General features: G+C 53.8%; 1 protein-coding gene across 1 annotated transcript in view; it reads right to left on the bottom strand.

Annotated features, from left to right (window-relative positions):
• Positions 1-2,616: 2,616 nt before the first annotated feature.
• The window catches only part of LOC119958954 (copper chaperone for superoxide dismutase-like), a 28,585-nt gene continuing 14,728 nt past the window's right edge, over positions 2,617-16,473 (bottom strand). Inside the window, exons 4-8 of the mRNA XM_038787477.1 lie at positions 16,266-16,443; positions 10,417-10,477; positions 9,157-9,234; positions 7,466-7,569; positions 2,617-3,418 (exon numbers count right to left, since the gene is read on the bottom strand). Of these exons, the coding sequence (XP_038643405.1) occupies positions 3,265-3,418; positions 7,466-7,569; positions 9,157-9,234; positions 10,417-10,477; positions 16,266-16,443 (575 nt within the window). The 3' untranslated portion in view covers positions 2,617-3,264. The remainder of the gene's footprint in view (positions 3,419-7,465; positions 7,570-9,156; positions 9,235-10,416; positions 10,478-16,265; positions 16,444-16,473) is intronic.

Below are 16,473 nucleotides of genomic sequence, written 5' to 3'. Positions count from 1 at the left end.
GAATCATGTTCCCTCTTGTGGGAGAGTCCGGGACCACAGGTGACAATCTCAGGGTGAGGGGGCGTCCTGTTTGAGGCAGGGATGAGGAGGAATTTCTTCTCTCACAAGGCAGTGATTGTGTGGAGTTTTTGGTTCCACGGAGAGCTCGAGAGGCTGGGTCCTGGTATTCACGGCCGAGAGAGAGAGAGAGAGATCTTCAATCAGTGAGGGTGTCGGGGAAGAATGAGGGATAGTGGATTCGAGGATCAGTCACGGTCTCGTTGAACGGCAGGGCGGGGGGCAGTGTCGATGGGCTGAATGGCCCAATCCTGCTCAGTCAGGGTGACGCACAGTGGGAGGGGTCAGTACCTGTGTTTTTGTCCGCATGAACAACCTTTATTTTCTCTTTGTGGATTAAAGGCCAGGAATTTGCAGTGTACCAAATGGGGCCTCACGGTAGCATGGTGGTTAGCATCAATGCTTCACAGCTCCAGGGTCCCAGGTTCGATTCCCGGCTGGGTCACTGTCTGTGTGGAGTCTGCACGTCCTCCCTGTGTGTGCGTGGGTTTCCTCCGGGTGCTCCGGTTTCCTCCCACAGTCCAAAGATGTGCGGGTTAGGTGGATTGGCCATGCTAAATTGGTATACGGGTTACGTGGGTTTGAGTAGGGTGATCATTGCTCGGCACAACATCGAGGGCCGAAGGGCCTGTTCTGTACTGGACTGTTCTATGTTCTAAATCACCATGACAACACGTTCAGAGCGCAAGGCAAGTTGAAACTCGACGTGCGGGTTCCAGCTTCCAGGTAAAGTTAAAACAAACAAACAAAACCAGGTTCAAACCTAGATACTGTCACGGGGAGTGTCTCTCCGGGATGGAGCAGCGATCACACCAGCGATTTCGCAAACGTTTCCCCATAGCCCAGCACTAATAAAGGCAACTCTTGGCACAGGAAGAACATTCTAGAACGGCTGTAGTTATAATGGAAATGTTTTGGGCAGTGGTTAGCACTGCCGCCTCACAGCGTCGAGGTCCCAGGTTCGATCCCGGCTCTGGGTCACTGTCAGTGTGCAGTTTGCACATTCTCCCCGTGTCTACGCGCATTTCCTCCGGGTGCGCCGGTTTCCTCCCACAGTCCAAAGATGCACAGATGAGGTGGATTGGTCGTGCGAAATTGCCCTTCGTGTCCAAGGGTGTGTAGGTTAGGGGAGGTTACGGGGTTAGGGTGGGGGAGAGGACCAAGGGAAGGTACTGAGGGAGCTCCACCCTGTTGGAAGGGGATTATTGAGGGAGTGCTGCACTGTCAGAGGGTCAGTACTGAGGGAGTGCCGCACTGTCAGAGGGTCAGTACTGAGGGAGTGCCGCACTGTCAGAGGGTCAGTACTGAGGGAGCTCCGCTCTGTCAGAGGGTCAGTACTGAGGGAGCGCCGCACTGTCAGAGGGTCAGTACTGAGGGAGTGCTGCACTGTCAGAGGGTCAGTACTGAGGGAGAGCCGCACTGTCAGAGGGTCAGTACTGAGGGAGTGCCGCACTGTCAGAGGGTCAGTACTGAGGGAGTGCCGCACTGTCAGAGGGTCTGTACTGAGGGAGTGCCGCACTGTCAGAGGGTCAGTACTGAGGGAGTGCTGCACTGTCAGAGGGTCAGTACTGAGGGAGTGCTGCACTGTCAGAGGGTCAGTACTGAGGGAGTGCTGCACTGTCAGAGGGTCAGTACTGAGGGAGTGCCGCACTGTCAGGGGGTCAGTACTGAGGGAGTGCCGCACTGTCAGGGGGTCAGTACTGAGGGAGTGCCGCACTGTCAGAGGGTCAGTACTGAGGGAGTGTCACACTGTCAGAGGGTCAGTACTGAGGGAGTGCTGCACAGTCAGAGGGTCAGTACTGAGGGAGTGCCGCACTGTCAGAGGGTCAGTACTGAGGGAGTGCCGCACTGTCAGAGGGTCAGTACTGAGGGAGTGCCGCACTGTCAGAGGGTCAGTACTGAGGGAGTGCCGCACTGTCAGAGGGTCTGTACTGAGGGAGTGCCGCACTGTCAGAGGGTCAGTACTGAGGGAGTGCTGCACTGTCAGAGGGTCAGTACTGAGGGAGTGCTGCACTGTCAGAGGGTCAGTACTGAGGGAGTGCTGCACTGTCAGAGGGTCAGTACTGAGGGAGTGCCGCACTGTCAGGGGGTCAGTACTGAGGGAGTGCCGCACTGTCAGGGGGTCAGTACTGAGGGAGTGCCGCACTGTCAGAGGGTCAGTACTGAGGGAGTGTCACACTGTCAGAGGGTCAGTACTGAGGGAGTGCTGCACAGTCAGAGGGTCAGTACTGAGGGAGTGCCGCACTGTCAGAGGGTCAGTACTGAGGGAGTGCTGCACTGTCAGAGGGTCAGTACTGAGGGAGTGCCGCACTGTCAGAGGGTCAGTACTGAGGGAGTGCCGCACTGTCAGAGGGTCAGTACTGAGGGAGTGCTGCACTGTCAGAGGGTCAGTACTGAGGGAGTGCCGCACTGTCAGAGGGTCAGTACTGAGGGAGTGCCGCACTGTCAGAGGGTCAGTACTGAGGGAGTGCCGCACTGTCAGAGGGTCAGTACTGAGGGAGCGCCGCACTGTCACTCCGACAGTGCAACGCTCCCTCAATGAGCAAACGAGAAACGTTGTTTTCTATAATAATCATTGTGAAACTTTATTGTACTGTTGCTAATACAGCAAAACGTGAGGTAATTGAACGGAATGCATCAGAAAACCACAATCAAAATAACGGCGGAATCATTTCAAATGGCGCCGAATATATTCTCAGTCTAAGCTATGGCGGGGGGCCAGTTGCTTTTTCGAGGGGGGAGGGTGAAATTCAGGCGGAAGAGAAACGGTTTGCTTACTGTTCAAACAGAATTCTTGCGGCATTTCCCAATCTACGTGGGGCCCACAGGGCTGTCTGTCACTGGTCCCAGGATAAGGAGATGTTGGGGGAGGTGGGGTGGGGGGCCTGATAGACAAACTGGGGAATCAAATCAGCTAAAAAATTGGTCCGTCCCTTTCCCCAATCATCCTGGGAAAGGCCCAGGCTGAGGTCGCAGGTCAGGCCTGATTCCCCCCCCCCTCCCCTCCCCCGCACTCCTGCTAGGAAGAGGTCGCAAGCTGGGGTCGCCGGGTCAGCCGACAAGGCTGGGGCCCCCTCCGGTTTCTCGAGGCCTGAATTGTCCACTTTCGTCGCCCCCCCCCCACAGAACGCAAACAAACATTCACGAGGTTCCTCGTGGTCGGACCCACAGCTGCTCGGAGAGGCGCGCATTCAGGATCGGGCAGGTTCAAAGGTTGGCCGCGGGCGGGTCAGCTGACCTGCGGCCCGTTCCCGCGATTGGTCGGTCCCGCTCCTCCCACAGGGTCACGCCGTCGCACGAGCAGATCTTTTTCGGGTTCTGGAAGAGTCCGGCGGAGCGAGCGATAATTCCACAGGCCAAACTTTGTGGGAGAATAGGCAAGGAGAAGAGGTCAGATACAGCACGGGGTTAGATACAGAGTAAAGCTCCCTCTACACTGTCCCCATCAAACACTCCCAGGACAGAGACAGCACGGGGTTAAATACAGAGTAAAGCTCCCTCTACACTGTCCCCATCAAACACTCCCAGGACAGGTACAGCACGGGGTTAGATACAGAGTAAAGCTCCCTCTACACTGTCCCCATCAAACACTCCCAGGACAGGTACAGCACGGGGTTAGATACAGAGTAAAGCTCCCTCTACACTGTCCCCATCAAACACTCCCAGGACAGGTACAGCACGGGGTTAGATACAGAGTAAAGCTCCCTCTACACTGTCCCCATCAAACACTCCCAGGACAGGTACAGCACGGGGTTAGATACAGAGTAAAGCTCCCTCTACACTGTCCCCATCAAACACTCCCAGGACAGGTACAGCACGGGGTTAGATACAGAGTAAAGCTCCCTCTACACTGTCCCCATCAAACACTCCCAGGACAGGTACAGCACGGGGTTAGATACAGAGTAAAGCTCCCTCTACACTGTCCCCATCAAACACTCCCAGGACAGGTACAGCACGGGGTTAGATACAGAGTAAAGCTCCCTCTACACTGTCCCCATCAAAAACTCCCAGGACAGGTACAGCACGGGGTTTGATACAGAGTAAAGCTCCCTCTACACTGTCCCCATCAAACACTCCCAGGACAGGTACAGCACGGGGTTAGATACAGAGTAAAGCTCCCTCTACACTGTCCCCATCAAACACTCCCAGGGCTGGTACAGCACGGGGTTAGATACAGAGTAAAGCTCCCTCTACACTGTCCCCATCAAACACTCCCAGGACAGGTACAGCACGGGGTTAGATACAGAGTAAAGCTCTCTCTACACTGTCCCCATCAAACACTCCCAGGACAGGTACAGCACGGGGTTAGATACAGAGTAAAGCTCCCTCTACACTGTCCCCATCAAACACTCCCAGGACAGGTACAGCACGGGGTTAGATACAGAGTAAAGCTCCCTCTACACTGTCCCCATCAAACACTCCCAGGACAGGTACAGCACGGGGTTAGATACAGAGTAAAGCTCCCTCTACACTGTCCCCATCAAACACTCCCAGGACAGGTACAGCACGGGGTTAGATACAGAGTAAAGCTCCCTCTACACTGTCCCCATCAAACACTCCCAGGACAGGTACAGCACGGGGTTAGATACAGAGTAAAGCTCCCTCTACACTGTCCCCATCAAACACTCCCAGGACAGGTACAGCACGGGGTTAGATACAGAGTAAAGCTCCCTCTACACTGTCCCCATCAAACACTCCCAGGACAGGTACAGCACGGGGTTAGATACAGAGTAAAGCTCCCTCTACACTGTCCCCATCAAACACTCCCAGGACAGGTACAGCACGGGGTTAGATACAGAGTAAATCTCCCTCTACACTGTCCCCATCAAACACTCCCAGGACAGGTACAGCACGGGGTTAGATACAGAGTAAAGCTCCCTCTACACTGTCCCCATCAAACACTCCCAAGACAGGTCCAGCACGGGGTTAGATACAGAGGAAAGCTCCCTCTACACTGTCCCCATCAAATACTCCCAGGACAGGTACAGCACGGGGTTAGATACAGAGTAAAGCTCCCTCTACACTGTCCCCATCAAACACTCCCAGGACAGGTACAGCACGGGGTTAGATACAGAGTAAAGCTCCCTCTACACTGTCCCCATCAAATACTCCCAGGACAGGTACAGCACGGGGTTAGATACAGAGTAAAGCTCCCTCTACACTGTCCCCATCAAACACTCCCAGGACAGGTACAGCACGGGGTTAGATACAGAGTAAAGCTCCCTCTACACTGTCCCCATCAAACACTCCCAGGACAGGTACAGCACGGGGTTAGATACAGAGTAAAGCTCCCTCTGCATTGTCCCCATCAAACACTCCCAGGACAGGGACAGCACGGGGTTAGATACAGAGTAAAGCTCCCTCTACACTGTCCCCATCAAACACTCCCAGGACAGGTACAGCACGGGGTTAGATACAGAGTAAAGCTCCCTCTACACTGTCCCCATCAAACACTCCCAGGACAGGTACAGCACGGGGTTAGATACAGAGTAAAGCTCCCTCTACACTGTCCCCATCAAACACTCCCAGGACAGGTACAGCATGGAGTTAGATACAGAGTAAAGCTCCCTCTACACTGTCCCCATCAAACACTCCCAGGACAGGTACAGCACGGGGTTAGATACAGAGTAAAGCTCCCTCTACACTGTCCCCATCAAACACTCCCAGGACAGGTACAGCACAGGGTTAGATACAGAGTAAAGCTCCCTCTACACTGTCCCCATCAAACACTCCCAGGACAGGTACAGCATGGAGTTAGATACAGAGTAAAGCTCCCTCTACACTGTCCCCATCAAACACTCCCAGGACAGGTACAGCACGGGGTTAGATACAGAGTAAAGCTCCCTCTACACTGTCCCCATCAAACACTCCCAGGACAGGTACAGCACGGGGTTAGATACAGAGTAAAGCTCCCTCTACACTGTCCCCATCAAACACTCCCAGGACAGGTACAGCACGGGGTTAGATACAGAGTAAAGCTCCCTCTACACTGTCCCCATCAAACACTCCCAGGACAGGTACAGCACGGGGTTAGATACAGAGTAAAGCTCCCTCTGCACTGTCCCCATCAAACACTCCCAGGACAGGTACAGCACGGGGTTAGATACAGAGTAAAGCTCCCTCTACACTGTCCCCATCAAACACTCCCAGGACAGGTACAGCACGGGGTTAGATACAGAGTAAAGCTCCCTCTACACTGTCCCCATCAAACACTCCCAGGACAGGTACAGCACGGGGTTAGATACAGAGTAAAGCTCCCTCTACACTGTCCCCATCAAACACTCCCAGGACAGGTACAGCACGGGGTTAGATACAGAGTAAAGCTCCCTCTGCACTGTCCCCATCAAACACTCCCAGGACAGGTACAGCACGGGGTTAGATACAGAGTAAAGCTCCCTCTACACTGTCCCCATCAAACACTCCCAGGACAGGTACAGCACGGGGTTAGATACAGAGTAAAGCTCCCTCTACACTGTCCCCATCAAACACTCCCAGGACAGGGACAGCACGGGGTTAGATACAGAGTAAACCTCCCTCTACACTGTCCCCATCAAACACTCCCAGGACAGGGACAGCACGGGGTTAGATACAGAGTAAACCTCCCTCTACACTGTCCCCATCAAACACTCCCAGGACAGGTACAGCACAGGGTTAGATACAGAGTAAAGCTCCCTCTACACTGTCCCCATCAAACACTCCCAGGACAGGTACAGCACGGGGTTAGATACAGAGTAAAGCTCCCTCTACACTGTCCCCATCAAACACTCCCAGGACAGGTACAGCACGGGGTTAGATACAGAGTAAAGCTCCCTCTACACTGTCCCCATCAAACACTCCCAGGACAGGTACAGCACGGGGTTAGATACAGAGTAAAGCTCCCTCTACACTGTCCCCATCAAATATTTGACCCCAGCCACAGTGAAGGAACGGCCGATATATTTCCGAGTCGGGACGGCGAGCGGCTCGGAGGGAGGGGGGGGGGGGGGGGGGGAACTTGCAGGCGGGGGTGTTCCCCGTGCGTCTGCTGCTGCCCTCGTCCTTCTAGACGGTAGAGGTGGCGGGTTTGGAAGGTGCTGTCGAAGGAGCGAGTGGCTGCGGGGCGTCTTGTAGACGGTGCGCACGGCTGCCGCTGTGCGTCGGGGGGGTGGAGGGAGTGAATGTTTGTGGTCAGCGTGTCGATCGAGCGGGGCTGCTTTGTCCTGGATGGTGTCGAGCTTCTCGAGTGTCGTTGGGAGCCGCGCTCATCCAGGCGAGTGGAGAGTCCCTCACACTCCTGACTTGTGCCTTGTAGATGGTGGACAGGGGGGGGGGGGCACCGGCCCAAGCCCATGGGACTCCCGAGGGCCCGTGGGTCGCCAGGTCCCGCCCCGGGTGCAGGGTAAGCCACCCAATCCTCCTGCCTACCTACCGCTCTCCTGAGTTGCCTGTGCTTTGGGATAACGGGTGAGCACTCTTGCCCAAATCGTCCTCGCCACTATCAACCACCACCGATCGACCGATGATGTCCGTGACCTGTAAGGGGGAGGGGGGGGACATATTTAATGACAGACAGATGATTAACTCTTCCCCCCCCCCCCCCCCCCCCCAGCCCGCCAGGCGCCACCCCCTGCAGCCAACGGTCCCAGCCACCAAACCGTCCATTCACATCCCCTCACGCAGGCTCAGAGTGACGGCGGTGGATCGAATCTACCCCCCCCCCCGGGGTCGAGCGACAGGGAGACACAGAGAGGGCAACAGGGGGCACTGGCAGAGTTTGTGTGTGGGTGTGCATGAGTGTGTGTGGCTGTGTCTGTGTGTGTCTCTGCACGCGAGTGTGAGAGAGTGTGTGTCTGTGTGAGTGTGTGTGGCTGTGTGTGTCTCTGCACGCGAGTGTGAGAGAGTGTGCGTGTCTGTGTGAGTGTGTGTGGCTGTGTGTGTCTCTGCACGCGAGTGTGAGTGTGTGTGTGTCTGTGTGAGTGTGTGTGGCTGTGTGTGTCTCTGCACGCGAGTGTGAGAGAGTGTGTGTGTCTGTGTGGCTGTGTGTGTCTCTGCACGCGAGTGTGAGAGAGTGTGTGTGTCTGTGTGGCTGTGTGTGTCTCTGCACGCGAGTGTGAGAGTGTGTGTGTCTGTGTGAGTGTGTGTGGCTGTGTGTGTCTCTGCACGCGAGTGTGAGAGTGTGTGTGTGTCTGTGCGAGTGTGAGAGAAGCATGTGTGCAAGTGTGTCTGCGTGAGAGAGAAGCGTGTGCACGTGCGAGTGTGAGAGAGTGTGTGTGTGTGCCTGCGTGAGTGTGTGTGGCTGTGTGTGTCTCTACACGCGAGGGTGAGAGAGACTGTGCGTGTCTGCGTGAGCGTGAGGGAGAAGCGTGTGTGCGTGCGAGTGCGAGAGTCTTGTGTGTGGGTGTCTGTGTGAGTGTGCGAGTGAGAGAGAAGCGTGTGTGTGTCTGCGTGAGTGTGAGGGAGAAGCGTGTGTGGCTGTGTGTGTCTCTGCACGCGAGGGTGAGAGAGAGTGTGCGTGTCTGCGTGAGTGTGAGGGAGAAGCGTGTGTGCGTGCGAGAGAGTGTGTGCGGGTGTCTGTGTGCGTGTGAGTGTGCGCAGTGTCTGTGTGAGCGGCAAGAGTGTGTGTGTGACAGAGAGATTATGTGTGTCTGAGAGGTGCAAGTGTGAGGGAGAGAATGTGTGTGTGTGTGTGTGTGTCTGTAAGTGTGAGAAAGAGAGAGAATTTTTTTTATTGTCACAAGTAGGCTCACATTAACACTGCAATGAAATCCCCTCGTCGCCACATTCCGGCGCCTGTTCGGGTACACAGAGGGAGAATTCAGAATGTCCAATTCACCCAACAAGCACGTCTTTCGGGGACTTGTGGGAGGAAACCGGAGCACCCGGAGGAAACCCACGGAGACACGGGAGGGGAGAACGTGCAGACTCCGCGCAGACAGTGACCCGAGCTCGGGAATCGAACCCAGGTCCGTGGCGCTGTGAAGCAACAGTGCTACCTTGCCGTGTATTTGTGTGTGTGTGAGTGAGTGTGCGACAGAGAGACAGAGAGAGAGTGTGTGCGTGTGTGTGGACCTGGGCGGAGAATCTTTCACATCCCGCACCCCCTCCGATTGGGAGCCTCACCTTCAGACAGTCATCCTCAATGCGGAAGTTAGCTCTCCCAGCCTCGTCCGCTCGGATGTTTCCCAGGTCACCAGCGTGCTGCAAGAGAGGCAACGATAAGGGAATGTCGAGGGTCAGGAATCCGCAAGGTTCAGCAAACAAACGTGGCAGATCTCAGGACGACACGGGGTGAATGAGGTACAGCCTGGGATTCTGGCGACGAGGCCCAGAATAGATTACTCCCAGGAGAAAGTGAGTTAAAGACAGAAAGCGGATAGTGTGAGACTGACTGGGAATTTCAAAACAACATTTCCATCAAACACTCCCAGGACAGGTACAGCACGGGGTTAGATACAGAGTAAAGCTCCCTCCACACTGTCCCCATCAAACGCTCCCAGGACAGGTACAGCACGGGGTTAGATACAGAGTAAAGCCCCCTCTACACTGTCCCCATCAAACACTCCCAGGACAGGTACAGCACGGGGTTAGATACAGAGTAAAGCTTCCTCTACACTGTCCCCATCAAACACTCCCAGGACAGGTACAGCACGGGGTTAGATACAGAGTAAAGCTCCCTCTACACTGTCCCCATCAAACACTCCCAGGTCAGATACAGCACAGGGTTAGTTACAGAGTAAAGCTCCCTCTACACTGTCCCCATCAAACACTCCCAGGGCAGGTACAGCACGGGGTTAGATACAGAGTAAAGCTCCCTCTGCACTGTCCCCATCAAACACTCCCAGGACAGGTACAGCACGGGGTTAGATACAGAGTAAAGCTGCCTCTACACTGTCCCCATCAAACACTCCCAGGACAGGTACAGCACGGGTTAGATACAGAGTAAAGCTCCCTCTACACTATCCCCATCAAACACTCCCAGGACAGGTACAACACGGGGGTTAGATACAGACTAAAGCTCCCTCTACACTGTCCCCCATCAAACACTCCCAGGACAGGTACAGCACGGGGTTAGATACAGAGTAAAGCTCCCTCTACACTGTCCCCATCAAACACTCCCAGGACAGGGACAGCACGGGGTTAGATACAGAGTAAAGCTCCCTCTACACTGTCCCCATCAAACACTCCCAGGACAGGTACAGCACGGGGTTAGATACAGAGTAAAGCTCCCTCTACACTGTCCCCATCAAACACTCCCAGGACAGATACAGCACGGGGTTAGATACAGAGTAAAGCTCCCTCTGCATTGTCCCCATCAAACACTCTGGGGATTCCTGCAGGGTAAGCGGAGGATCCAGTTGAGTGACCCGGGCTCCCACTTACCCGGTCCCTGTCCCCCGGTCCGCCGTGCCTGTTCTTTCCCGGGTTGTAGTGGGAGCCGCAGCTGTGGAAAAAGAACAGGAGAGATTTGAACTGCCCCAAAAACGTCACCAAGCGGCTTAATCACAGCTCAGCAGGTAGAAAACCTGCCTCGCAGTCAGAGGACCCTGGGTGTGAGCCACTCCAGAGACTGCAGTGCATTACTGTATCCCCAGGTCAGTACTGAGGGAGTGCCGCACTGTCAGAGGGTCAGTACTGAGGGAGTGCTGCACTGTCAGAGGGTCAGTACTGAGGGAGAGCCGCACTGTCAGAGGGTCAGTACTGAGGGAGTGCTGCACTGTCAGAGGGTCAGTACTGAGGGCCCGCCGCACTGTCAGAGGGTCAGTACTGAGGGAGTGCTGCACTGTCAGAGGGTCAGTACTGAGGGAGTGCTGCACTGTCAGAGGGTCAGTACTGAGGGAGAGCCGCACTGTCAGAGGGTCAGTACTGAGGGAATGCCGCACTGTCAGAGGGTCAGTACTGAGGGAGCGCCGCACTGTCAGAGGGTCAGTACTGAGGGAGTGCCGCACTCCGCCGGCTGGCGTGAACGGCCTTTGGCGCCCCGCCAGCCGGGGCCGAAAGGACTTCGCCGGCCGGCGTAAGTCCGCGCATGCGCCGGAGCGTCAGCTGACGTCATACCGGCGCATGCGCAGGGGAGGGGGGTCACTTCCGCATGGCGGGGGGGGGGGGGGGGGGGGGGGGGGGGGGCGGAAGAAAAAGAGTTCCCCCACGGCAGAGGCCCGCCCGCCGGTCGGTGGGCCCCGATCGCAGGCCAGGCCTCCGTGGGGGCACCCCCCGGGGTCTGACTGCCTCCCTGGCTCTCCCCTCAACACTTTTCCAACCCCTGGTGCCCTTCATGCAACCCCAGGAGCGCCTGCGGAATCACAATCCCCTGCTTCCGCAGCGAAAATCCACTCGCGTCACTTAATTCTGCTGGAATATTGTGGGAAGGATCCTTTGGAAAATCCTGGAGCTCCTTTCTCACTTTCTGCAGGATAATGTCCGTGGCAGTCTCTTCTCAATTATTTTTTTGACTTGTCGAAATGCAGAGACCGTTTACGTGTGTCCTCATCGATAGGTCTGTGCTTTGGTTAATACATCTCACGTGCAGACAGATTATCATAAATTTTAGATTACCCAATTATTTTTTCCAGTTCAGGGGCAATTTAGCGCGGCCGATCCACCTACTCTGCACATTTTTTTGGGGTTGTGGGGGCGAAACCCACGCAGACACGGGGAGAATGTGCAAACTCCACACGGACAGTGACCCAGAGCCGGGATCGAACCCGGGTCCTCGGCGCCGTGAGGCAGCAGGGCTAACCCACTGCGCCACCGTGCTGCCCTTAGATCATCATAGAATTTACAGTGCAGAGGGAGGCCATTCGGCCCATCGAGTCTGCACCGGCTCTTGGAAAGAGCACCCTACCCAAGGTCAACACCTCCACCCTATCCCCATAACCCAGTAACCCCACCCAACACTAAGGGCAATTTTGGACACTGAGGGCAATTTATCACGGCCAATCCACCCTAACCTGCACATCTTTGGGCTGTGGGAGGAAACCGGAGCGCCCGGAGGAAACCCACGCACACACACGGGGAGGATGTGCAGACTCCGCACAGACAGTGACCCCAAGCCGGGAATCGAACCCGGGACCCTGGCGCTGTGAAGCGATTGTGCTACCCACAATGCTACCGTGCTGCCCCTACTGTGCTGCCCCTTTCGTGCCCCCGTTACCTAGGTTCAGTTGCCAGAAGCTTTGCGACGCGTTCGGTTTGCTGAAACAGGCTGCCCCTGCCATTTCACACATTAGGGGCTGGTTTAGCTCACTCAGCTAAATCGCTGGCTTTGAAAGCAGACCAAGGCAGGCCAGCAGCGAGGGTTCAATTCCCGTACCAGCCTCCCCGGACAGGCGCTGGAATGTGGCGACTAGGGGGCTTTTCACAGTAACTTCATTGAAGCCTACTCGTGACAATAAGCGATTTTCATTTCATTTCATTACCTCCTCCCTTTTTGGGATCGGGTAGTGTTCCTTTTCAATATTGGGATTCGAATCCTTCGGGTCTATGCAGATTCTCAAGTCTCCGTTGCGCTTCTTTGAACAGACCATGGAATGTCGGGACCTCAATACGCTTTAATGACACCCAAGGCAGTCATTCTCTCCAGCTCTGGTCCTTAGTTCATCCCTTAATGGCGGCGACGCATCTCTCGGCTCACGAATCACAGGCTCCGCATCGTCCGTCAACCGAATCTTGCACGTGGATGTTAACGTACCAAATTTCAGGGAAATCAAGTCAGTATGGAGTCTCCTCAGGAACGAGGGCCTGTTGCTGCACTGTCTGCACTGTAGACTCGTCGGACTAACTACAGCTCCTCGCTCGCCTCAACACCAAATAAAGACTCGCGGTCCACCAATTTCAATTTGTGAATTTTTTTTTTTACATCGAAATCAAGCTCCGAATGACGAGATTTCGTTGCCATGGTGATCTTTCAACTATACTGTTCTGGGGTGGCACGGTGGTTAGCACTGCTGCGTCACAGCGCTGAGGAGTGTAGCCACCTGGGGTGGCCACGTCCCGATTACAAAATGGACACTTTGCAAAGAATGATGGGAAAATGGACAATGCTGAGAAAGCAAGCAGGCGCGAGGTTTGTCTGTTGATTGGAGCTGGAGCTCCCAGACAAGACCGATACTGCAAAGCCATTACCATACTAATGAGCCATCTCCGGGGACTAAAGAGTAACATTTAAGTAAACAATACCAAAGCAGACACCCCGGCGCCAGAGGAGACTAGAACAAAGCCGGCCAATGGCCACCTAGGGCCTGCCCAGCAATCAGGACAGCCACCCCTTTATTGGAGGAAATCGATACCAATGATCAGGATACGGTCCAATTAATTGGGACCAAGTTCAAGGCCCGCTCAAAAGCACGTAAAGCCCCCTTTGGCTATAAGAAGCCCCCAAGAGAGAATCGCTCTTCTTGGTCTCGGCTCTCAGCGACGAGAGGCCTGCCCAGCAGCTGCACCAGAACAAGTAAGTCCAAAGTCAACGCACGCTACGGGACAGACGCTCCTAGCTACTATTCCGTACCAGCTCGATCCCAGCAGCCTCCAGAACCGGACAACAGTCATTGTTCCTCTGACTGAGTGGGCGCCCGAAGCTAAGTATAGGCTTCAGCAGTAGTGACAGTTTAGTTGGTAGAGTTTTGTGCATGAGTATATTTGACTGTGTGTGTACATAAATGAGCATTGATTGTGAACTCACTAACTGGTATATCGAGTCTTTGATCAGTATTCGGTTTTGAACCTTGTGGCGGTATCAGAAAGATACCTGGCAACTCTTGAGCAAACGTAATTAGAATCAAGGAAGGCGACCATATTAACCGCCATCAACAGAGCCAATTAGAGAGAGAAGACAACGAGCAACAGGACCCGGGTTCGATCCCGGCTCTGGGTCACTCTCCGTGTGGAGTTTGCACATTCTCCCCCGTGTCTGCGTGGGTTTCACCCCCACAACCCAAAAAAAAATGTACAGAGTAGGTGGATTGGTGCAGAAGGGACTTTAATTGGCGGATTAGTTGCCTTAATAACCTGTATTCATTTTAATCGGCTACTTGAATATATTTCGTGGAAATAGGCACTTGCAAAGCATGATGGATATTTAGCCTTATTTGTAGTCAAGACGTTCTGTATGAAACAGTCAGAAGGTCATACAATGTAAACAAGCGTACAGCTGCACACTGTTTTGCTGACAGCAGACAATTAGTATTTTTCTCAGGCGAAGAACTCAAGGCCTGTTATTAAACTCTTAACTCCGGCCTGCTCGATTTTCTGTCTTTTTGCTAATCTAAAGAATGCACTTTGTCCTAGATATTGCTCACTGTATCATATAAATTGCTTGCCTCACTTCTGCAAAGGGGGGACATTTGGAATGACTGTGGTCTCTCTAATCCCCCCACGAACTTTGTGTTAAATAAAGGGCCTTTAGCGAAAACTCAAAGTGCTGACTATTAATTTCTTCAACAATTGGCCACGCTAAATTGCCCCTTAATAAAAAAAACAATACCGTTCTATTAACTATTTTTGATTCAATTCGCAGCTTTCTTTTGTTTTAAAAACATTGGACCCGTTGATAAGGTTGACCCTCATACCGGTGTCGAGCACGACTGTTATCACTAAGCCATTTATCTTTTTTTAAAAATAAATTTAGAGTACCCAATTCATTTTTTTCCAATTAAGGGGCAATTTAGCGTGTTCAATCCACCTACCCTGCACATCTTTGGGTTGTGGGGATGAAACCCGCGCAGACACGGGGAGAATGTGCAAACTCCACACGGACAGTGTGGGTTCGAACACGGGTCCTCAGTGCTGTGAGACAACAGTGCTTAACCCGCTGCACCACTGTGCTGCTCCAAGCCATTTATCTTTAGTGCCACTGTCCACTTTTCCTTCTGATTATCTGCCTTCAATTCACTATTGCTGCAGATTGGTCCAAACACATGGTTATTTGGGCTGGCTTGATTCTCTTCGTCTTCACTGGAGATCACGTCGACGAAGAGTGTGGCCTCTAGGCGCGCATTATCAATAGCGCGGACACTCTTTTATTTGCTCAGGCCTTCTCCTGGAGTAACATTGAGTTGCAAAATGATTTCTGCCATTACAGATGCCATTAACCATAAGCAGGGCATTGCTGTGGTGAATGCCGTCTGCCACATAAAATGGAGGATCGGGCCGGCGCTCAAAATGGCCGCCCGCACTGGGAGCGCGTTTCTGATTCGGCTGCGTCACCGCACTAATGGCGTCTGCCGTCTCTTCCGCTTGCGCGCCACAATGCCGGAAACGTAAGGCGTCGAGCTGCTTTGCTGCAAGCTCGCTAACGGGAGATATTTGGGCCGCAGAGGTCGCCCGCGCACTTTATCGCCGGAGATCCCGAAAACTATCCAATCGGCGATCGTTGACGGCTGGAGTGGGCCGAGGTTGCACAACTGCGCCTCCAACCCGCAGGTCTGTGAGGAAGCTACGGAATGCCTCTCCCGCGTTCTGGTTGCGCGTGCGGAATATATCGCGCCCAAGGTGTCAGGGGAGTAACGCTGGTCGAATTGTTCAAGAACTTCGTCGAAGCTTTTGCTGTCTTCAAAGATAAAAGTGGTGAAGATCTCAATTGCTTGGGGACCTGCTACAGCGAGCAGCGACCCGATACGCCTCTCATAGAGCTGTGCCCGCAGACTAAGGGCTGAAACTTAAGAGTTTAAACTGTTGCTTAAATTGTTGCCAATTCTTCTCTACGTTACCGGTAACCCAAAGCTGTTGAGGGGCCTTGCATCCCAGGCTTCGGAGTTTTACCATGCGTTGAGCACCAGATCCCGGTAGCTTGCAAGGTTAGTAGCAAGGATACGTTTTCTTTCTTTTCCTTCAAATTTATCTTTAGTGGTTCGGATTTGTCCGTGCAGAATCTTCACGTTCCTTGTAAATCATCACTCCTGGTACCATGTCATGTTCTGCAGCGTGGCGAAGGGAACTACAGAACATCTAGTTTAAATAACTTATTATGGAATAACTGCGGGATAAAGATAACTAGGATGAACAAAATGATAAACTACTAACAGTGAGTAACTATTGTCGAGCCTCTGCAAAATGCGTTTATCCTCCAACACGATCGACTCCCAACTCCGCCGCCACAGGGTCAAGTGGTGGGTTTACACTGCCACCTTGTGGTTGAAGGTCGTGTGGAACATTATGTACAGAATTGCTTTATGCAGATCATCACATACTGCACCTCACTGTCTCCCTCACACCTCCACAGGCGGCCAACCTACCTCAGGCAGGAACTGGTCAGGTCTCCAAACTCATGCACATGCAGGCCGTGTAGTCCGGCTTTCAGTCCGTCGATCGTCCCCTCGATGAGGCACAGCTTCTCCGACAGCTGCAGGAACCGCACTGCCCCCTTGATGTTGCCCTCTGGGCCTAACATCGCAACACCAGCACCCAGATCCTCTGTGGAGCAAGAACACAGAATAAAGCTCC

This window comes from Scyliorhinus canicula, chromosome 31 (genome assembly GCF_902713615.1).
Source record: "Scyliorhinus canicula chromosome 31, sScyCan1.1, whole genome shotgun sequence".
Classification (NCBI taxonomy): Eukaryota; Metazoa; Chordata; class Chondrichthyes; order Carcharhiniformes; family Scyliorhinidae; genus Scyliorhinus; species Scyliorhinus canicula.
The sequence above is the reverse complement of the archived record's forward strand: the minus strand, read 5'-3'. Positions and strand labels throughout refer to the sequence as shown.